Source organism: Lampetra fluviatilis, chromosome 8, assembly GCF_964198595.1.
Source record: "Lampetra fluviatilis chromosome 8, kcLamFluv1.1, whole genome shotgun sequence".
NCBI classification, from domain to species: Eukaryota; Metazoa; Chordata; class Hyperoartia; order Petromyzontiformes; family Petromyzontidae; genus Lampetra; species Lampetra fluviatilis.
Genome location: NC_136282.1, coordinates 13,831,609 through 13,855,681, shown reverse-complemented (window position 1 = coordinate 13,855,681; position 24,073 = coordinate 13,831,609). Strand labels below are relative to the sequence as shown.

At 49.8% G+C, this 24,073-nt stretch overlaps 1 protein-coding gene across 2 annotated transcripts in view; it reads left to right on the top strand.

Annotated features, from left to right (window-relative positions):
• Nucleotides 1–24,073, top strand: part of LOC144933913 (diacylglycerol kinase zeta-like) — a 236,031-nt gene that overhangs the window by 20,207 nt on the left and 191,751 nt on the right. Inside the window, exon 1 of one of the 2 annotated variants that reach the window (XM_078859221.1) lies at nt 8,930–9,156. The exons of the other annotated variant lie outside the window; for it this stretch is intronic. Coding sequence (XP_078715347.1) covers nt 8,945–9,156 — 212 coding nt within the window. The 5' untranslated portion in view covers nt 8,930–8,944. Of the gene's footprint in view, nt 1–8,929; nt 9,157–24,073 lie in introns of those variants that run through there. 2 annotated transcript variants of the gene reach the window in all.

Genomic DNA, 24,073 nt, shown 5'->3' with positions numbered 1-24,073 from the left:
GCGACATGTGCACCGTGATTGTAAACAGTTATGGGATTGAGAACGTGGGGGGTGGGGGTAGGGGGTGGGGTTCAGAATACCAGGCATCTGGAAAGAGGTCTGGAAGGTTATGGAGTAAAAAACTAACGAGCCCTTGATCATCATTAGTCATGATTTCCTTGCAAAAAAAAAAAGACGCTGTTCCATTTTACCTGGTAAAAATAAGAATCTGATTTGAGTTAATACCTGTCTAAATGGCCGAAATCTAATGCTGGGTGGGGCAGACGGCGTCCTAAATGTTTCAAGGGCTGTAATTTCTCTCTCGCGGGGTGGTTGGTTAGCTTGCTCTGCCGTGAACCTGGCGATCCGAGTTCGATTCCTGGCTTTGAATAACATCGGTGACGGGTGATACCAGAGCCGGTCCCGGACAACACTCCCAACTTACTCCATTCGTGATTAAAGAACCGGGATAATTTGTTTTTATACATTGTGATGAATATAGCAGCCCCTAGTAGCTGGAGGGAGTCACATAAATCCATGACACAAAACATTCAGTATTTGAAAACGAATACAAATATATGTGTTCTTACACGTGCAATGAGATGCCGTGTATCGTAAGCTTAAGAATTTAGATTAATTGGCGTGGGACAAGGGGCTCTGCACACACGATTTCTATCCGGCAATGCTCTGCGGTGAAAGATTTATGGTAAAATGCAACGCTGCATACATTAGGACCGCAATGAATATCCCCTACGTTGAGTCTGTTGTCGCGATTTGCGGTTGCGATGCAATTAAATCACTTTATTTCTTTCGTCTAATTTTTACCATCCCCTTTGTGCAGTTTTCTTTGGTCAACTAGGCTGAAAGGTCAACATTGCCATACAATTTTCATGAATAGTAATTAATGCAGTATTATTACGCGTACGCTTTCGTGCAAGTATCTCAACCGTAATAATCAATCTTTATCGGTGAATCGATGCATCACGCCATGCCTAATATGGCTTCTTTGACAAAGTCTTACTAACAAATTGTGAATGAGCACGGGGAGTGGTGGCGCAGTGGTTTGAGCGACACACTACGAATCCAGCGACCTGAGTTTAATGCCCGACGAAGGCATTAATTGGTGCCAATTGATATTTGAACCATTCCATCCCGAGGACGTTCCGTGATGTGGAAATGACAACAGCGGATGTATGACAAGGGGAGAATTTTCGCTCGAATACTAATAATGTCAGTATCAGAATATTCATTTATACTGGAGGAATATGATGAGGTGCAACGCTTTTTGTTTCAAAGATCTCCAAGAGGGGCAGGTCAGAACGTTACAACAACAAACAATACAAAAACACAAGCTATTAGCTTATTTTTCTAAAGCGACCTGGCCACAAATGATAACTCAACGAAGTGGCTAATCACGTGGAAATGTATATCAGCTAAATAATGTAAATACTCTAAACGCATGTTGAATATAAATGTGGAGGGAAAAACCGGAGGACCGGGAGAAAAATCCACGTGACCACGGTGAGAGAGAGAGAGACACGCAAACCCCAAATATACAGGCTTCGGGGTCGGGATCGGGATCTATCCCACGACCTCCTGCACACCATGCGAGGTAGTTAACATCTCGCCACCGTGGTGCTGCCGCACAGTACTCGCTCGCTCTCGTAGAGAGAGAACGACTCCGAAGTGCGAGGAGGAGGAAACGCGGACAAGCAGGGAAGGCGGCCACGCAATTAGCCCGTGCCAACAATTGCCCAAGGTTTGCGGTCCTTCATACACGAAGGCGTTCTCAACACAAGGTGGAATTGCAATGTAACAATGCGAAGTTTGGTAGCCGTTCTGCATGTTTTTAAGAAATGTAATTTAACTGGAGTTCTGTTTATTTACGTATTATAGTTACCAATTAGTCCTGTGGAGATTAGATAACCGTGTAAACATACTGTGGAATATATCCCCATTGAATTAGTACTGTGAAGTGGTCATCGTTAAAGACACACACACACACAAAACCCATTGACGTGCATGTGTCTATTAAGATGAATACCGATGACCAAATCACTTCCCGGAATCCGCCAAACCTCCTTAGATCTTAAATGATAAGTGGGGCTGAGTGTGGTGAGTACGTGGACGAGTGACCACAGGTGCAGTCCAGGTGTTGTAGGCGTGAGGCCGGTCGCAAATCGTATCAATGAATCAAATCTTTGGACGGAATCCTGTGGACGGAATCTATCCGTGGGGATCTTTTGAGTGTTACATCCCCCCCCCCCTTCTTGTATGCGTGCGTTTCCCCTTGCTAAATAGTCATGAACAATATTGCCCAAACATCACAAACCGCTGGACCCTCCGGACAAACGGGGGTTTGAGAGACTCCTGAGGCTTTGTCGTGGGGTAAAGTGCGAGAGAAAGCTCTCTCGAGAGCTCCCCTCTAGCGGAGGCCCCCTTCCGCCGGCGGTGGTGCGAGCGGGCAAATTCAGGGGTGCGCCTTTACCTTTTACTCTTCATACATTTTTCGATGATGCCAAGAATCTACCTTTCTCTCTCCTTTCCGGAAGAAAAAAAAATAAGGGACAATTCCATAGCTGAGTAATTGCCTCGAGTACGCCGACAACCCGCGTGTGTGCGGTCTGCGGGATTTCGTTTCACTTTTCGATGTAATCTCGATTCGCGAAATGGGATTATGGTGTCTTTAAACGGGTTTTGGAATGCGCTCTAATTAACAAGACTCGCAAAACATTGGATTTGTGCCGTGCCTTGTTGGCCGCGCAGCAAGGCGAGATTGCATGCGTTATGGATCTCCGAGGCAACGGTGAACTGGGCACTCGAGTTCCATTTTTCTTGATTGAAGGCATGGAGCCAATAGCAGGTGGAGTGAGTGTTATGTAAGGGCTCCGGTGACTTTGAGCCACAGTGTTTGGCAAAACATCCCACTTGCAACGAAATGTCTTTCGATGGGAAAATAACTGTGAAGTCGGCCATCTCCTCTCTTCTCTTGCTACTACCATGGCGACTGCTCTCATGGAATTAACTAATTATCCCTTCACTTATGTTGAGGATCCGGTCTCATCTACGCTGTGTTCAACCACTGCAGGTCTCAACGACATGCTCACTAACCCACTCACCTACTCATCCACTCACCCGCTCACCCACTCATCCAATCACCCGCTCACCCGCTCACCCATTCATCCACTCACCCGCTCACCCGCTCACCCACTCATCCACTCACCCACGCATCCATTCACTCACTCACCCACTCACCCGCTCACCCACTCACCACACTGCAGGTCATAACACTTCTCTTCCTGATTTCCCCCCTCTTACTGCTGCACCATTAAAACAAAACTCTCTCGTCGTCTCTCTCTTCCCAAATTGTCTTAGCCTTGCTCAGTTCAACAAAAGTACGGACTCTTATGTATTTCACCTTTTGCCGTGCTGTTTATTGCTGGCCGCTTGGAGTTTTGGAATTTTTGGTCTGTCCACAGCAATCGTGATGAACAACAAAAAACCCGGGTGAAAGTTTGTGTTTGTTTCAGGCGACCTTATAAACTGTAATGCGACCATGGTCATGATGATGATGACGACAAGATAAATGCCACCCACACTCGCGACGCGGTGTCTGGTTCAGGGCCGGATTGTGACATTGCTGAGGCCATAAGTCACGCCAAGCTTATGGAGGATTTCCTATATATTTCTGTCTTATCGCAATGACGATAACCGGTTTTAGAGTATTTTCCCCATTTCCTTTATATTTCCACCGATTATGTAAAAATGTGAAACTTCGTGTGATATTTTGACTCGTATCTAGAGGCCCCTTCATCGGGTGAGGTCGCCGAGCTCATGCCTACATCCGGCACTGGTTTGGTTAAATTCTTCTCGGTCTGAACGCGGCCGTTTGACAAATGTCCATGCACACCGCTCCCTGCGGTCCAGCATTCCACGTTTACCATCACTGCAACTGTTAAGACACGTACGCGTACAGCGGTAGGCTGATCGTGGCTTCGGTTGCAGAAGAAAAGTTACCTCGGGTTGTCCAGTTTCTCACGCCCTACCGACTGAGAAACTGGACGAAGGTGATGGATGATGATGTCCAGTTGCATTGGACATGTGCAACTGGATTGATGGTTGCCACGTGAAGGAAGCATCCTCAGTCTGGGCCCACGTGGGTGACACTGACCCACGAAGGGTTGGGAATTTGTGGCGCAGCGGTGGCGAGATGTTAACTCCCTCGCCTGGTATGCAGGAGGTCGTGGGTTCGATTTTGACTGTTGTATATTTGGAGTTTGCATGTCCTCACCATGGATTTTTTTACTCCGGGTACTGCTGCTTTTTTCCCCCTCCATATTTAGAAACATGCGTGTAGAGCATTTGCCTGCTCTAAATTGCCACGTGATAAGCCATTTCATTGAGCTATCATTTGTGGCCAAGTCGCTTCTGAAAATAGTTTTATAGTGCGCCTTACCTGATAAAATAAAAAATAGGATTCCGGAAAATTGCAATTCAATACACAATACACGCTCTAGGTGGCGCTTGAAATATATAAAACCACACTTCCCAACACTGTACAAGTACAGTACTTTTAGAATGACAACTTTCGTGATTTTTTTTTATAATATAATTTTCGGGCAATGTCCATTCGCTGCTGGATGAAGGCCGCCCCATACCAGGTGTGTCATGGGGGTTCTTTAAACATACTTCACCATTCTGGTCAGTGGCGGTTGGTCAATGTGGAGGGGAGGTTTGGATGTCACTCGACATCGATGTGAACCATTGGCGGGGATTAAACTCAGCTGTGTGTCGAGTTCATCGCGTAGAGCGATAACCACTTGAACCATGAGCGGGAGTTCATTTAAATCGTCACTTAAGAAACGCTAAATTGTGCCAAGAGAATGTCTAATGCGCAGCATTTGCCGTCTTGCCACGCTGCGTTGTTCGATTCATTTGAAGTTCCCGCTTGAAGTGGAAAGCGAAGTCTGGCCACTGGGTTTATAGTGCAGTGCGTGAACCAACACGGTTCATTTAAGCACATGTAGAGCTTGCGGTGATGCTTTAATGTGTGTCCGCACATCGTCTGAAATATTTTCAGGCAGTCGAGGAACAACTTCGAACGTTCAGGAAAGTGCTTCGTCATTTCAGTCGAATCTGAATGGATACTGCCTGAACGTTCAGATGGGCTGCCTTGGGAAGGTCAATGCAGTCGACCTGAATGTTGCGTTTTCGCCGTATAAGCGCGTGGAACTTCAGGTGGACTTGCCTGAGGTTTTTGACATTCTGTACGGAGGACTTAGACCAGGGGTCGGCAACCAAAATAACAAGAAGAGCACATTTTTATTTCGAATTCGGTCAAAAAAAAACAACTCAATATTTTACGAGTCGCCATGCACGTGAATACTGAGACGGTGGTTCGTAAATAGAGAACGTCGGGAAGCAGCCCTTGATGAGGCTTCCGACCCCTGACGTACACACTTTGGAATATCCACATTTGTACCTGTCCTAAATCTTGTCTCACCGATTACTCCCTCCGCATGCTCTGCTACCCCTCGCCTCACTTTACTCCCCTCCAAATGTTCTCCAACCACGGCAACCAACCAAGGCTTTCTGCAGAAGCCCTCCCAGTCAACCTCTGCTCAGTCAGAGATCGCTCATTCTCCTGTGTTGCCCCCATGGTCTGGAACTCTCTACCTCATCCCCCGTCACCCCAGCCCTCCGTGCTTGTTAACTCCCTGCCCCTGCTCAAATCCAGGCTCAAAACCTTCCTATTCCGTCTGTCGATGCCCATTTATTTAACTGTATAAAGTATGCCCAATGAGGCTGCATAGCGTATTGATACGGTCGCATGCAGACACTGCATGAATCAAAATTTTATTGCACCGTCATAAAAGAGCAAAGTGTTCCACGGCACAAGAGTGTTTTGCAAGCTCACCTGCTGGTGGATATAAACACACGAGATGGTGTTTTGGGAAGGCTGAGTGTGTCCAAAGTACAGCACTCCAGTGTCATTGTTTTACTTCCCAGTTGCACCGCACGCCTATCGCACACGTGTGTACATGTTTACGGTGTGCGACCCAGTCGCACAGGATGTACTGCGCATCTACGCGCGGACACTGCGAGCGCGTGTATTAAACGGGCAGCAGTTAAAAGTCACCTGACCGGAGAGTAGTCAAACAAATCCACGCGACAGCAACTTTACTGCCCGTTTGTTTAGCCGCACCTCTGTGAAATGGCCATGGCACTCACTGCATTGGAGTGAAGCTCTGGGAATATTCGGGAATTACTTTCAGGACAATTTGCCTCGAAGGCCATCATTGTCTGCAGGCTCTGGGTTTCAGGGCAGTGGTTGCAGCTATCGAGTGTGGCAAGTGGTGCCAACTTGCACTGACGTCCACGGGCTGGATGAGCTCGGACCTCTGAGATATGAATAGAAGAGGAAACTGGACATGGGCCCCCCCCGCCTTTCATTCCTTGCGCTAGGACCCCATTGTAACCACACGAGGCCAATTGTGCCAGGGCCAGTAACATTTTCAGGGCCAGTTTCACGAAAGGTGAAATTTCACCTCCAGGTGACCAGTTATTGAAGTGAGCTGATATTTTGAGAATTAGTGTTGTTCAGGATGAGCTTCTTAAATAAAAAAAAACCCCGGAGATTCAGGCTCGGTTTCTTGACCAGTATCTTTCGGGACCAGTGTCTTGAAAGTGTACAAACCATTCCTCTGCTGTATAGTTGGTATGCCAGAGCGGGCATTTTTTACGTTTCACAGCGAATTAACACCCACGGGGGTCAGTGCCAGATGAAGATAGTGCGGGGCCTTTAGCATATGTTACAAGGGGGCCCTAAATAAAAAAAAAACTTAAATATAAAAAACGTAAAATGTTAACTTGCATAGTAAAGTAATTGTATGTTTTCATTTGCTATAAAGCCAGATAATACGGCAAATCGATAACCTTAAACACCCAGTCCTTCATAAAAGTCGAAGGAAGTATAGTACTATAGTAATAGAGCAAGTGCAGAATCACTGAACCTGAATTGATAGCTTGAAAGCATTTAGCGCGGGGCCCTTGAAAGTGCGAGGCCCGTAGCTACACGTGTAGCTAGCTACTTGTGCTACTCGGATAATCCGGCACTGACGGGGGTGGGGGGGTCCTGCACTCAGCGGCGATGTTGTTAGAGTCGCAGTGAAGTGAACGTCTCTCTCTGTCTTGGCCGAGGAGGGTCACGGAACCCGTCCCAACCCAGACACCCACCCCGACCAAACGAGGGGGCCCCCCTCCCGTATGGGGTGGCTCGTCTCGGCATCCCCGATTGGGCCCCGGTCCGAGTCGGGGGCGTTCCTCCGAACGCGTTCCGAGGGGCCAATGGCGAAGAGGACGGATTCGGTCCTTCGATAGAAATTGCAACATTCGTTATCCTGGATCGCCGGACCGCCACTTCCTCCTGTGTTGGAGAGAGGGCGCACGCAGAATAGGGAAAAGGGGAGGGAGAGCTGAAGGCAGGATAACAAAGGGGTGGGGGGGGATACCTCGACGATGATATTTATCAAGTTGTGTATGCTTGGCTGCTGCTGTTACGCGCACAGTATTTATAGATTAACAGTAAGCGCGCGGACGCTGCACGGCACGCGTTGTGTGCGGGTTTGTGCGAGTGAAATGCGGCTTTTGTAAATGTTTCGGCTTATCGGGAAGGTAGAGGGAGCCTCTCTTGTGCTGCCACTCGCTCTGTCTGGGCGAGCAACACAGCAGGGAGGAGAGAGAGGGGGGCTGTACTCTGTAAGGGACCCCCAGCGGAGCTACAAAGCCAGCGAAAGGGGGTATTGGAGGGGTGTGTGGGGGTAGGTGGAGATTCAGGGGGGGGGGGCATTTGAGAACAAGACAGAGTGCTGTGATCATAGCCACCGTGTGAAGTCATAGTCGTCCGAGTGTTGGGGTTGTGCGTGTGTTCTACCCGTGTACGCACGCGGACATTGGTCGCCAACATTTGATCCACGTGGTGAGGATGGATGTTAAGGAAAAGGTTCCAGTTGTCTGGTTAAAAGTGAACCGAAATTCGTGGCAATACCAAAAATAGCACCAGCAACATTATTATTATAGAATCACTACAGTGACGATAAATACGATTGAACAACGGCGTGGGGGGAGGAGTAGCAGGAGGAGAGAGAGGGGGGTGTAGAAATCTGCGTGGGAGTGTGCGGTCAGATTGGGAGAGCGGATTAACCTGGTTACGAATTCGAGCTGCATGCGGTGGAAGAGGCGGGGAGAGCTGTTGGGGGTGGTGGTGGTCGTGGGGGAGGAAAAGCAGCTACAGCAGCAGCTACAGAAGCAGCAGCAGCTACAGCAGCAGCAGCAGCTCAGAGGGACACGCATCAGCTGGCGAGACGGCCACGTGGACACAGAGAAAGCGCTGCTGCTGCTGCTGCGATACAGTGCGGTACAACCTTTGTCACACGGTTACGGGTTTTGACAGCTGCCGTCGAATAATCCATCATCATCATTAGAAGCAGCAGCAGCAGCAGCGTCGTCGTCGTCGTCATAACCGGCAGAAACCTCGTGGGCGTCGTCGTTATAATTTCCGTCCTATCATCAGCAGGGTCGTCATCATAGCCGTCACATCATCATCATCACCATAATCGGTCGTCTGTACCAAAGTTAAGTCGCGGAATGTTGTTCCGTTTGTCGTGTTCCGGGTAGTCGGCTGCGCAAAGCTCTCGATTAGGGAGGCGAGGAGGGTGGCGCTGTTGGCGCGGGGAAATTTGAGTTCGCTGCGATCATCATCAGCAGTGACAGATCATCATCATCGTCGTGATCATCAGCAGCAGTGGCAGCAACGTCGCCGTCATCAACGTCAGCAGCGTCAGCAGTGACAAGATCATCATCTGCAGCATCAGCAGCACCATCAGCTGCAGCATCAGCAGCACCAGCAGCAGCATCAGCAGCACCATCAGCTGTTATCAGCAGCATCATCAGCAGCAGCGGAGCTATGGACGAGGTGGATTTGCAGCAGGAGGAGGATGAGGATGAGGGCAGCTGCAGCAACAACAGCAGCAGCGTGGGGGGTGACGAGGTTACCGACGACGAAGATACCTTCCACTCGTCGTGCGGCGGCGTGGGGAGCGACGTTCGAGTCCGCCCCGGGGGGGGGCTCTGCCCCCCAGCCGGGCGTGCCGCCTTCACCGGATTCTTCGGCAGGAGGTGAGGTTACGGGGGAGAAACATCGAAATGTTTAAAGGATTCATTCATTCATCGTGCGCTCCTTCGTTCAGCCATTCAAGAATTTCCATTCATTCAGTCGAGGTCGTGACGCTCGGTCAAGTTTGGGGGGGGGGGGGATCGAGATGTTTTACTGCTGCAGCTGCTGCCACGAGAGTTGTGACTGCTGCTGCTGCCACGTGGGTTGTGACTGCTGCTGCTGCCACGAGAGTTGTGACTGCTGCCACGAGAGTTGTGACTGCTGCTGCCACGAGGGTTGTGACTGCTGCTACTGCTACGAGTTGTGACTGCTGCTGCTGCCACGAGAGTTGTGACCGCTGCAGCTGCTGACACGTGATGTTGTGACTGCTGCTGCCACGTGGGTTGTGACTGCTGCTGCTGCTGCCACGAGATGTTTGACTGCTGCAACTGCTGCCGCGTGGGTTGTGACTGCTGCTGCTGCCACGAGAGTTGTGACTGCTGCTGCTGCCACGAGAGTTGTGACTGCTGCTGCTGCCACGAGAGTTGTGACTGCTGCTGCTGCCACGTGGGTTGTGACTGCTGCTGCCACGAGATGTTTGACTGCTGCAACTGCTGCCGCGTGGGTTGTGACTGCTGCTGCTGCCACGAGAGTTGTGACTGCTGCTGCTGCCACGAGAGTTGTGACTGCTGCTGCTGCCACGAGAGTTGTGACTGCTGCTGCTGCCACGTGGGTTGTGACTGCTGTTGCTGCTGCCACGAGAGTTGTGACTGCTGCTGCTACGAGTTGTGACTGTTGCAGCTGTTGCCACGTGGGTTGTGACTGCTGCTGCTGCCACGAGGATTGTGACTGCTGCTGCTACGAGTTGTGACTGCTGCTGCTGCCACGAGAGTTGTGACTGCTGCAGCTGCCACGTGAGTTGTGACTGCTGTTGCTGCTGCCACGTGATGTTGTGACTGCTGCAGCTGCTGCTGCCACGAGAGTTGTGACTGCTGCTGCCACGAGAGTTGTGACTGCTGCTGCCACGAGGGTGGTGACTGCTACTGCTGCTGCCTGAGTTGTGTGGTGGTGGGGGGAGCGGTGGCGCAGCGGTCAGCGCGCGGCGCCAACGACCCCCCCCCCCCCCGGGCTCACGGCCAACAGCAGTGGCGAATATCTGACCCGGTGCTGGGCTTCCCCCTAGGTCGGCTCGGCCTTAAACGAGTGGGAACTTTGTCTTTGTAGGATGGCCACCTCTCTTGGGGTTTTTTTTGTCCCCAAGGGATCTCCTTTTTGATCAAGCTTCTGGGAAATTAAAGTTTTAGCCAAACATTGAACGCGACGTTTCCGCCCGGTGTTTGTGCACGCTGCTGTGCGCTGTGGTTCTTATTCCACTTCTTCTTCTCCTCCTTGCCACGATATCGTCTCGGTTTTTCCGTGCACCTTGCAGAGGTTAGGTTGGAAACCCCGTACGCGTGGGAGGGTCAGTGGGTGGTTGTGGGGAGCGGTGGCGCTACGGTTAGCGCAACCGCGCGGCTAACGTCAGTGGCGAGTTGGTTCATCGCAACCGCGTGCCGCGCCGAGGCTTTTCTCTCCCGGTGTGTGCGGTTGGTGTAAACGATATCGGCACCGGGGGAGACAAAGGCGTCGTGAGCCCACGCAGATTGCGCCCCAGAAGCACCCTCACAGTCGGTTGACGCAACTCCGCTCTACGCTGGACCACGCTGTGTCGTGCCTGGAGTGGTAGTTTACTGCGCTGACCCCAAATCTCCTGAACGCGTAGGTTCAATTCATGGTCCACGCATCCCAAGTTCATCGCCCTTGCCCATTGGTTTACTCGTGTCTTGTGCGAGCTTTCCCCTAGGTCGACTCGGCCTAAAATGAGTGCAGCGCAGTGGCGGCGACGGCCACACCGCATCAACAGTTTGCTCGCTCGGAGCAGAGCGCGTACCCTTGAAGTCCCTCTAATCTGCTCGCGATGGGTGGGACCTGATGCATGGAAAGTGTGTGCCGTCATTTCCTTAGCCACAGGAGATGAAGTAAAAAAAGGCCATCGAGATGCATGAGACAGCGTTGCCAACCTTTTTGCAAGGGGTGACCTTAGTGGGATCGTAGTTTTTATTTAATTAATGGATAAAAATTACAATTAATGGAACGTTTTTTAATTAATGGGACATTTGTGAACAAGTTAAATGCATCGAGGTGGCATCTCGAAAAAGGGTGATCCCCAGTTCAGTTGACAAAACTGTACGAGGCGTGAGCTCTTAGAACATTTAGGTGCCACGCTCGTTTACATTTTTGAAAATAATGTAATGGCTTAACTTGAGCAGTCCTCATCATGTCTCGGAGTGATTTTGGCACGCCACATCCATCTCACCCCGTTTTATCCTCCATTACATATCGTACTTTGCCCCCATGGTCTAATAGGCATATCGGGGTACAATAATATAGTTGTATTATTGTGGATAGGCGTACCTATTACTCTCGTGGTAGTGCCTTATGCCGATAATCCCATGCCACCGGCATTAAGCGACATTGCGTAAAAAACATATTTGGAGAAATTAGCACGCCTATGTTATTTGGTGGGGTGATATTTACCAATAGATCAGGCAACTGTAATGCAAAGCTGTGTTTTCATTATGTTGGCAGGGTTGAGAATTGGGGTGAGGGCGTGCGATTGTCTCTTAGAACCTTGACCCCGTAAACTTTGTAACTCGTGTTTACAATGCTCTCGTTGTTGTAGAGATACATTAACAGCATTTGCTGCAGTTTACACGCAAACATTATCCTCGTTATTTGAACGAATGTTGTTGCTGAAGAGATGATGCGTGTTTTATTAGCACACCACACCAGACAGTGGGATTCAAGTTGTCTATGTTTACTCCCGAGTTCGCCCCTAACTTAGAAGTTCGTATGTTGATTCCCTCTCTTCTTATTAATAAATGTAACAGTCCACGTAGTGTGCTGCAGTGCATGTAGTTGATCTCAGCCGGGCATTGGTGGCAATGTGTGCCACGGTGGCGAGATGTTAACTACCTCGCCTGGTATGCAGGAGGTCGTGGGTTCGATCCCGACCCCGACGTCTGTATATTTGGAGTTTGCATGTCTCTCTCTCCCCACGGCCGCGTGGATTTTTCTCTGGGTCCTCTGGTTTTTCTCTCCAAATATAGAATCAACATGCATTTTTTCAGTGTTTGGCTGCTCTAACTTTCCACAAGATAAGCCACTTCGTTGAGCTATAATTTGTGGGCCAGGTCGTTTCTGAAAACGAGCTAAATAGCTCAGTGGGGCCTTACCTTGTAAAATAAAAATACAAGTTTAGTTTTAGTAACCCAGCACCGTGGAGGGAGAGGGGTGGGTGGATCACAGCAATGTTGTGAAACTCTCTTCCCGTGGGCTTCGAGGAGAGGGGACTCACTATCCTGGCTCATCAGGGGAATGCAGTTCAGCAAATGTGGACCTCACCCATCTGCATGGGATTGAGTGTCGCCTCCCTCGCACGCTGCGGGTTGTCTCCGCGCGCGCCGGTTTCCTCGCACATGTAAACACTCGTTAATTGGCCAATAACATCTTAATATATAGAGGACCGTTGAGCTTGGTGGGTAATTTGGCACCGGCTTGCCGCTTGGCTGCTGCTGCTGCTGCTGTCTTCCCCACTCATCGTCTGTGGTTCCTCCTCCTGGAGCCTCTCCGAGTCGTCCGCCCTCTCCGAGAGCGAGGAGGAGTGAACGCCGTGCGGCGGCAGCAGCAGCGCAGTGTTCCAAGTTCAAGTCATTGTCATTATGTTGTTGCCAAAGAGAGATTCATAATAGAGGTTTTTTTGGGTTAGATTGCGTAAATGTGAATGTGTTGTTAAACCCGCCACCACCCGACACAGCCAATTAGTAAGATTTGTTACGAGTTCAGCACACCGGTGCTTTGGAGAGTAAATCCAAAAACATTCACAATTTGAGTACGACGTTTCGCCGGTAATTATAACCAGCTTCATAACGTGACAGCGATATCGTTTAGCTTTGAGCACACTATATTAGCGTACGATACTCGCAGTATGTAGTTTTTTTCCTTGTTTATTAATGAGTTTGTGATGAATGTGCTGGTTTGCGTTCTGTATAAACCCAACGTAAATGTCGCAATCTTAAAGATCTCGTTACTCCACAATTTTATTTCCGTATTTTTTTTTCATAACTTTTTGTGAGACTGTCTCACAAATTGTGCAGACTCAGTCACAATGTTAAAAATCATCGTTTTGCAGGTAACCGCTGTCTCCATAGTTTAATAATGGGTTGTGTTCTTAGAAGTCTGTGGTTTGACACAAACACGGAACTGAGAGGGCATCGCCAGCCCCTGGGCGTGGATGAAAAGTAATTTGGTTGTGAGCACTATACGTCCAACACCCACGGTATTTTTCGGGCGTTACTTCGCAAGAAAGGTGGACACGGTCTCCCTACCCAAACCACATTCCTAATCGTTTGATGTCCTATGACCTGGGTGTAAAAAAGAAAAAAAGCCACTCCTTGATTATATTAACGATTAAATTAAACAAGCATAAGCGTTTGAAATGTGCACGTCCGAATTCATGGAGCTACCCACCCCGTGGTGTGTAGCCCGTGATGTTTCGCTTTTTTTATTGATGTTTTCCTTCCCCCGCACTTCCCATGAGCACGGTTGGCTACGTTCGGTGACGGAAATGAAGTTCTGCAATTCCATTCGTCATTATTTTTCCTTCGCATCACGTGAGTAAAATTAACTGTCTCCCACGAATCAAGTAACTCGTGTACACCCACACAACGGTGACCTTTTTTTGTGGAAAATCCCAAAACGCCAGCAACTGGAAATCCGGTGTCAGTGCCGTTGCCTGGTTGACATGGGCTCTGATGCAAGGGATTTAAATGCTCCCACCCACCCACCCACCTCTCCACCCACCTCTCCACCCACCCAGTGTCAAATTCATTCCTTCTTCGTAGGCCGGCCGGGGCTTGGTCTCCTTCAGCCTGTGGGGCCAGGTGCAATTTCACCGCCTGCACACACGATAGCCACACCGCTCTGATATACAGCACCTTCAAATACGTACCTACTGGCCTCGACCACGTCGACCACGTTGAGTTGACTGGCAACCGCTCTGGTGACAAATGTGTTATATGTTTGTATGTTGAACTTCTTTCACACGGTTACGTAGCCAACTGTGCTTATCGGAGGTGCGGGGGAAGGACGACAAACTTAACACAAATAGCAGTTCTCAATAAATGAGTTTTCAATCTAGGTTTAAAAGTGCAAAGCTCCAGTGGCTTCCTAATATCGGAAGAAAGAGCATTCCAGACGGCCGCAGAAGTGCATCTGAAAGCGTGTGATGCGCTGACCGTCTTCGTTCGATGGCCAGCCAAAGGCCGCCGCCGCCGCTGCTGCTGCTTCTGCTGCTGCCCGGAGTTCGCCGTGTTGATGTGTCTAAACCAGAGGTCCACCACTTCTCTAGCGACGGGCCATTCATGATAATGGTGTATACGCGTCGTGCTGCACCACTCTAGGGGTGTGGATTATCCACGCATATCCCACGTATAGCCTTCACAGACTGCTCGGGCAAGTGGTGTTAGCGAGCACCTATGAAGGCCGACACGGCAGACGAAAGGGGTGGGGTGGCCAGCACCACGGCCTGCCGCCTTTGTCTGCCCAGTGGCAACGTTTCTAAACACCGCACCAGGTACTCATTTGAGGCTGAGTCGACCTAGCGGAGGCCCAGGATCGGTTCGGAGTTTCGACACTGGAGTTGGTTGTGAGCGGGAATCGAGCTCGGGTAACCGGGTTCGTAGCGCAGGGCGCTAACCACTGCAATAACGCTTTCCACATTGTATTCACCACACACACAGCACTGTTGTGTGTAGACACAGCAGCAGCAGCAGCTGTTATTTGTTTATTACTGGCATATTGAATTCGCTGTTGTACGTTACATTCAAAGGAAGAGAATATCTTGCAGCCGAGAGCATTGGTAGAAACCATGAATGTTGTTCTTCTCTGACTTTACCTGTCAGCAATGGGACTCCCACAAAGGTGTGTCTGCTTACTTGCTGGAGGCGACACAAGGTCGTATTGTAAAAGGGACAAACTCTTCCATCATATTTGGCGGTGAGGAAAAGAAAATACTGTACACATCGTTGGACGTTGCAAGAGGCATCAGTTCTTCGAGTGTGCGATGTTTACCCTCGCACTATCCTGAGTACACACACACACGCACGCGCACAGACATGTGTACGTGCTGCGTGTGTGTGTGTGGTCGCGTTTGAGCGTTAAACGTTTTACAATTCCGTTGAATTTGCGACTCGTATTAAATGTTGCTTCGCGCTGCCAGATAAGCAATGACAATGAGCGACTGCGGACATCGGTACCGAGTGATTGCCCCATCGCTGACCCCGCATGGCGAAGAAAGGTCGCATCGCCCCCCCCTCCCGCCCCCCATGACGACCCCGGCCTTCATCCAGCAGTGGATGGACAAATGGCCGTGTGTTTACGAGTATCAAATACTTAGCGCAGCCTGATCATTTGGGCTGCACAGTTTGAGTGTGAAAATCGTGTCACCCCAACACACACACACTGTAAGCCGAGCACTTGAAGCAGATGTCTGGTGATGGCAACGCCTTATCTTCACGTCGACGTAAGTCTCACGATTTGTCCTTGTTAGGAACACGAATGGGTATTGTGTGCACTCGCTTCCTCGACCAAGAGATATGAGACACCCGACTCTCCACCCCCCGAACTGGTCCATACATTCATGCAAACACCCTACGCACCCCTCGCTGTTGGCACAAGTAATTGTTAGCAAGCACCTATTGAGGCTGTCCTCGTGCAATGACCGGTGGCCGTGGCGAGCACCACGCCCAGCCACCTTTGTCTCCCCCAGTGCGGATGCTCTGCACACCGCACCAGTCGTTGTGAGCTGTGTGAAGCCTAGGGTAGGTCCACGTGCGCTTGCCATTGAGGTTATTCATAGCCAGGTATTGAAACCAGGTTACTGGCTCATAGCACAGCATACAAATGGCAAACAAAGACAAAGATCCCCTGTATAACCCGAACAGACTTGGGCCAAGTGCTGTTAGCGTGCACCTATGACGGCCGGCATGGCATACAAGGGGGTGGGTTGCCAGCAACATGCCCGGCCACCTTTGTCTCCCCAGTGGTGATACAAATTACACACACACACGAACAAAGGTTAACGCGCGCATGGACGCAATCTGGCAGGCACACACGTTCATCTTTGCACACACACACATTCTAAATATATACAATATACTCTTTGTAGCATTTTAGGCTGTCGGGGCAAATGCTGTAAGTGAGCACCTATTAAGGCCGTCACGGTGTGGTGTGCCGCCAGCTGCATGTCTGACCGGCCTTTGTCACGACAGCGTTGATATTCTTGGTTCTTTCGGTAAAGTCACGTAGAAGGGAAATAATAAAATAATAAAAATACAACAATAAAATTCTCACGACGTTTCGATTGCAACACACGCAATCATCATCAGGTGTGAAAACCACGGCAAGAAATTTTTAAAAAAAGTGGCGTTCTTTTTCTTGTTGTGGTTTTCACACCTGATGACGATTGCTTGTGTTGCAATCGAAACGTCGTGATAATTTTATTGTTGTATTTTTATTATTTTATTATTTCCCTTCTACGTGACTTTACCCAACGAACCAATAATACGAATCCCTGCAGTAACGAAAGCTTTAAATCGAAATTTCACAGCGTTGATCTTTACACATCGCATCAGGTACTCAATTAAGGCTGAGTTGACCTTGGGGAGGGGAGGCGGTGGAGTTCAAATATTCGCCACCGTTATTGGTCTTGAGCTGGAATCGAACACGGGTCACCGGCTTCGTGGCGCAGTGCGCTAACTACGTTCGCCCTTGCGCTCGTTGAGACTCGCTCGTTTGCTTGCTCACAGAGTGGGACCTTTAGCCACTGATTCGTGCCCTGGGCATCACAACAACAAAAATGTAAAAAAAAAAATTGACGCCGCTCGTCATTTCAGAATTACATCCAAAGGGGCTTGCTCGAGCCCCTCCGTGGATCGGGTAAAAAATGTACAAGCGGCTTACAAGCGAGTGTGCACAGGATTTAATTCTTCCATCATGCACACTTGCGTCACAGTCCACTTTCACCGAATGCGACGAGCCCCCTGTTTTCCACCCCCGCTTGCGTAAGAGCTTGACTATTTATAGTTTGCTCTGCGTTTGTGCATGAAGAGGATGTTGTGGGGAATGTTTGTAAGGTAACAGAACATTGAAAAAAATATATTAAGATCATTTTGTTTTAAAAATACACTCCGTGTAGAGATTGGCTCGTGTGCGCTGGGCGGTTCGCTCGCAGGCCCGAGGGCACGCGCTTTTTAATCAACGCCGCCGTCTTCCTCGTCGTGATTGCCCCGTGTTGACCAGCGCACGTGGATTGTGGCTCGGGCAAAGCCGCCGCGGGGGGTAATACAATCAGTGTGTCGGAGCTATCGCGTGTGCAGGCGGCGAGAGTCGCAGCCGGAGACCACTGGGGCTGGAGGGGGCCCCAGGCACCAGGCTACGAAGAGCGTGGGGGTTAATTGGGACAGGAGGCCCCGTTTAATTCCTGGTACCAAGAGGGCCCATAACTGTCCACGCTGCGCCACCAAGCACATCATTGTTTCACTGTTGAAGCCGTGCAGTGGCTGTTGCGTTTTTCGGTAATGCGCCGAGTCGAGATTTTCGACTTTAAATAAATATTTCAGGGACCGACGGAAATGTTGCATCATGTATACGATATCGTCAATGACAAACACCGGCTTATACTGTACTGAAATATGCATATGATAGGGATGTAGCAGTGGACGCAGTGGTGATGCCGTCACGAGTTAGATTCCCGGCTATGGCTGAACGGTGGTGGCGGGTGAAATCTGAGCTCCCCTTTCGCCTCGCGCTGGACTGGTTCATAAAATATTTAACGAAGCATAATTTTTTTCTAAATCCGTCACGATCCCCCTCCCGCCATCCCACCCCAACCAGCGTAATGACGTGTGGTCAAACAGGAGGCCGCGATCGACATGGCGTGGTGAGGCTTTCTTCCAGCAGTGGAAATGAAAATGGGCCGACAATCATGACAAAAGGAAACGTGGCCAAAGGCCGTCCTTGATCTTACACTCTGCGTAGTCAACCTTCACCCAGCGGGAGGTCATTCCTTCTCCTCTGCTGGCCATTCGTGTTGCAGACTCCCTACTGATGTTCAAGTGCAGGGGTGAGACTTTTCTCGTCTCTTAAAGCGATATCTTTATAACCGCTGTGAAAAATTGCTTCATGGGCTCATCGGATTCCTCCGGTCTCAATAAAGATTCTGATTCTCACTATATATAAAAGAGAAATTTGTGATTATGTGTGTCTGTTCAAAATGTTTGGCGTACTTCCCGACATGCAACAAACTTGAAATTTGCCATGTGGGTACTTTCTAGACTGTACACCATGCAAAAATTATAAAAATAGACTTTGGTATTTTTTTTGGGGGGGGGGGGGCGCAATAATGCATATATTTTTTTGCACGGCAAGTGAGCTATGACGTCACATCTGTCATGTGACCCGCGCATGTGGAAGCGTTACGCATTGTAGTGTAGTGCTTAGCGCGCTGCGCTACGAACCCGGCGACCCGAGTTCGATTCCCGCTCACGGCCACCGCCGGTGACGATTATTTGAACCGGTCCTGGGCCTCCCCTAGGTCGACTCAGTCTCAAACGAGTAACTGGTGTCGTGTGTGAACATCGCTACTGGGGGGACAAAGGCGGCCGGGCGTGGTGAATCCAAGTCCCAGACGAAGCCGAGTAGTAAAGCCCGTAAAGTATGTACATATTTAGTATGTATTTAGGCGGGGCAGTGACGCAGTACTTCGCCCGCTTCGCTATTAACCCGGCGATGTGAATTTGATTCCCAGCCACAGTTAACTTCAGTGGCTGGTGATATCTGAACCTGCTCCTAGGCCAATGCCTTCAACAACCTCTCACTCGCACTGACCAGCGTGGTGAAGTATGGTCAAACAACCCACATGACCGACACGGTATTGTAGTGAGGTCTTCACGTAGCAGTGGATTGACGGAAGGCTGCAAAATGGTTACGTGATTTTGTACACCATCTTGAGATGCAATTGCATTTTGGAAGCTCTGCAAATCCAGAATATTTTTTTTTTCGCGAATAGAGTCGCATTTTGCATCATTATCTAAAACATGAAGTAGCAATTGTTGAAAAAAATGTAAGAAAACTGATAATATTCAGTAAACGTCCATTCTGTGCGCCTGGCGCGTGCATCATTTGGCGCATTCGTGTCGGTGTCTGATGACCGGTAGCATTTACCCTTAACAGAGCAGCAAACTCGGCGATGAGACATCCTTGACAAATACTGCAACACGGATACACAAAAGGAAAGGGATTGCGCATTGACCTAATGGGGGGGGGGGGGGGCTCGTGACACGCCAAGAGGAAACGTTGGATAACTCTCATTCTATTTCCGTCGATGTGACTCAACGGTTAATGAAATGCATTAGTGTTCTATTGTTTGATTACGCGGCTCAAATGATCAACGCCGTTCATCTCTCCTGTCGTGACACTTTTTTTTCTTCTCTCCCCCTGCTCGCTCGTTCGGTGCCACCGTGCCTGAAGCTCGGCAGCGGTGGCAGCCGACTTTGAGGATTCGCTCGTCGCCGCAGGGTTCGCGTCGCTTAGACCACGCCGCCTCGCCGTTGCCAGTTCCCCGAGAACGAGATCTGTGATGGGGACACCTCTCTCCTCTGTGGTGCAAAGTAAACGGCGGCAAAAAACACACGGAGCCGGTGCTCTGATCCCTTTTGAAGGCGGCGGATTTTTTCCCTCTCACGAGATGGAGGGGACCCTTTCGGTCGTCTCGAGCCATCTGGTCTGGCGTGGCTTTGTGGTGCGCCTTGCACAAAGCCGCTCTTAACGGAAAAGAAAGCAATTTTATCGGCGTTCGTTTTGTTGATATCGGTCTGATCTTGTTAAGGCCATTTCTTTTTTCCTCAGCCCAGAGTGTGTGTGTGTGTGTTGGCGGGGGAGGGGGGGTGATCACGGCAGAGACGAGTTGTGAGCTCCTGCTTTGCCCGTGAGGCTTCAAAAAATAAATGTCACAGCACTTGTGGAATTTAGGATTATTACAAGCCCAGGCAAATCTTGGGACGCGAAATTATAATTGAGAAGGGGGTGGGGGGGGGAGAGAAAAAAAAACACTCTTAGAATCGTCGTTGTGTGCGGCTCAGTCGGGTTCATTTGATCTCTTTGATTGAGCTGGCGTGGAGGTAATCCCACTGAGAGATGTGTGTTTAAAACGTGGCTGGAGCTGAGGTGAGCAACAGTGAGGTCCCAGTTGCGTGCCGTGTGTGTTAAACCAGGCCCCCGCTCGCTTCCACTCGGCCGGAGCGGCGGTTGCCACGTGACATTTATCCGACGGGCCGCTAACCTCTCGGCTCTTTCCACCCTCTCTTTGTTGATTACAGATACCTCGTTTTGCCCTTTGACTCGAGCGTCGCGGGAAAGCGTGCGCCAGTCGGAGTTGTTCTTTCGTAGCAAACAAACCGAAATGAGCGTCGTACAGATTTAATGGGACAAGTGTGGCTCGCCCGCTCGCAGTAAATTTCATACGTACTGTATATTTTTAACTCCTCCGTAGGGCTCGGCGGGGCTGTCTCCTCACCGTTTTGTCGATCGACGCTACCGGCCTGGAATCTGCGCGCCGCACGGAGGAGCGTGTCTCGCCGTGCCTCGACGCGCCGCGATGCGTCGAATCCCGCGTTGGGTGAATTTAAAAACACGACGTGCCGGCACACGAAATTCTTCCCGAGCGAAAACGTTCGCCCGCTTGCAAGGCGGCGCAAGAGTGCACGCGCACGCACGTCTCGTCCGCTCTTCGGACCTGCGAGTGATGTCAACGGGGGCCAGCTTCACCGCTCTCGCGTAACAGAAAAAAATTAATCTGGAAATGTATTTACACTGGAGGAATCCGATGACCTACAAAGCTCATTCTCACACATGTCCAGTGTGCCGCGGCGCTGGGGTTCATAGGCTGGAGGGGCCCAAGTCCTGCGCCATGAAGGAGGAGGTGGGGGGGAAATCGTGGGGGGGGGGGGCGGTGCTGACATTGTGTATGACATTGACGCGGACAGTTGGGTTAGGTGGGATCAGGTGAGGTCATGTGGGATCAGGTGAGGTCAGGTGGAACGAGGTGGGATCAGGTGGTGCAGGGTGGGGGTTGATACGTGGATCAAATCGTGCAATTCTCTTCGATGAATTCAAATTGTAGTGCATCTGTTGCGTAGCGAGATCGTGCGAGCTGTGGTGGTGGCTTGAGGCGGCCTTCATCCAGCAGTGGATTGACCATGGCACAATGGTGAAGATGTTGATTCAAATTGTAATGGACACTATGCAATTGTTACCTTCAGATAAAAAGGAGCAAGCTAGATAAATAAACGCTACCGTAAAATGAGACAGAAAATATAATCGGTTCTTGCATAGGATCGTGGGTTGCAGCGGGAGATCGCAGAGGGAGGTTTTACGCGTTCTGGGCACTGTGCCCCATCAGTTCCTTAATGCACCATCATTCTACCCACATCAACAGTCCCAAGAGCGACATTATAATAAAAACAACATTATTGATGGGTGATTCATTCAAAACCGTTTCTGCCATTCTGAATTCGCCAATGCGATGAAGGCCTCATGCTACGTCGGTCGTGAAGATTGTGGGGGGGTGGGGGCTATCCGCCCCCCACCTCCTTCGTGGGGGAGCGGTGGCGCAATGGTTAGCGCACTGCGCTACGATCCGGGAGACCCGAGTTCGATTCCCGCTCGCGATCAATAACAGTAGCGAATATTTGAACCGATCCTGGGCCTCCCCTAGGGTCGACTCAGCCTCAAATGAGTACCTGGTGTAGTGTGTAAAAAAACATCACCACCGGAGAGACAAAGGCGGCCGGGCGTGGTGCTGGCACAACCACCCCCTCGCGCGATGTGCCGACCTTCTTAGGCGCTACTCGCTAGCGGCACTTGCCCCTATAGTCCATTAAGGCTAGACGGGGGATCTTTGTCTTTGGGGGGGGGGGGGGGGTGACCATATGCCACCAGACCGGACAGTGCGGGATAGTGAAGGTGGCGAGGGGAGAGAGAGAACAGAACTGTTGCCACTTGTTGCCACTGGTGGCCAGGTATTGAACTCGGCTTGCCGGCTTCATAGCGGAGCGTGCTAACCTCCGTGCCACTGATGATGACATTTCAGCCTCGCTGCTGAACGAAGGCCTCCGCACGGCGTGGAGGCGATTTTACCGTACGTCACCGTGCTCGTCCGTGTGCGTTGGCGAAGGAGGAAGCTGGGGACCAGTTCAGATACCATTCGCCACTGATGTTTAGCTGTGACTGAGAGTTGAACTCTTGACAACTACAACACAGCCACCCAATGTAAGTCTTGGGGGTCTGCATTTCAATCTCTGGTTCTCTATGTAAGGCTGTATAAGAATATTGATTTTCTGTGTAAGACACTGGGTCTTTTAATGCAACACCATACACTGCACTAACAGCTGTGCTACCCATGCACCTCACTTTACCCCACTTTATCCAATAATGTACATTCATTCAAATAATCGTTTGTTGTAATCCTATTTTGAAGCATGGGATAACGATTTATAAAATTAAATATTTAAATGACTCAGAATAATCAGCCATGATCAATCCACCTATTTAGTATTATTTAAAGCCATTGGTTAATCCACTGATAGATGAAGGCCCCTCCACATGGAAGCGAGATGTTAATTACCTTGCCTGGTATACAGGAGGTCGTGGGTTCGATCCTGACCACGATGCCTGCTGTATATTTGTAGCTTGCGTGTCTCTCTCCCTGTGATCACGTGTGTTTTTCTCCGAGTCCTCCGGTTTTTCCCTCCACATTTAGAATCAACGTTACGCGTTTTAAAGTATGTGTGTGCTGTAAATTTACACGCGATAAGCCACTTGGTTGAGCTATCATTTGTGATAGCCAGATCGCCTCTGAAAAAGAGCTACATAGCTCGGTGGGTCTTACCTGGTGGAATAAAAATTGTTTAAAGGTTCGTTTTTAGTTTGGAATCGGTCATGGGGGTTGTTTGGAGACTACACTGTATGTGATGGGGCCTGAAGAATATTAATTTTAAATGCTTTAAGGATTTGTCTATTGCTCAGTATTACTCGATGTGCCAAAACAAATACAGTACGGGAATTTTTATTTTATTTATGTATGAATTGTGAGCGTAGGAATTGTTTTATAATTGATGAATCGCTGCATAGTCACATGCCTATAACAGATGCAAACCGTTCGATATTCGTTCTGAAGTGTGCCTTGGCTCAGTTAGCAATGAATAATAAGTTAAATCCTTTTGTCAGATTTTATGAATAATATATTGCCCCAGTTGAAGTTGTAAGTGGAGGGATATTGCTCCAGCAGGGATGCTGTGCACAGCTATGGCACGTACATACACAATGTGTGCGAGTTAGAGCTGGGCTGCAATCCGATTACCATTCGAGCAATCAATTACTTTGACCGGTTATCAGTTCCATTACTCGTCCAGTTGCAAAACAAGAACATATTTGGGCCAAAAACACCTCGCCTCTTTTCCCGTATCTGTTGCTGCTGCTGCTGGATGGAAGGTGATAGGCCGGGCTTGGTGATGTCATCAGCGTCATCATGCTTGTCGCGCTGGGCGTGGCTTGCAGGGGTTTCCCACCTTCGGACGGCAATTGATTTGGGCCGTGAGCATTCTACCACAAGAAAGTCAGTGACGAATATGACCCGATCAGTCAGCTTAATCGACCAATCACCCTCACTCTCGCGTGATCACGCGTGCGCTGGAAATACATGCACATGTGAGGGGAGCGGTGGCGCATCGGTCAGCGCATTCTCTGCGAGCCCTATCCAAGCTCGATTCCTAGCCACGGCTA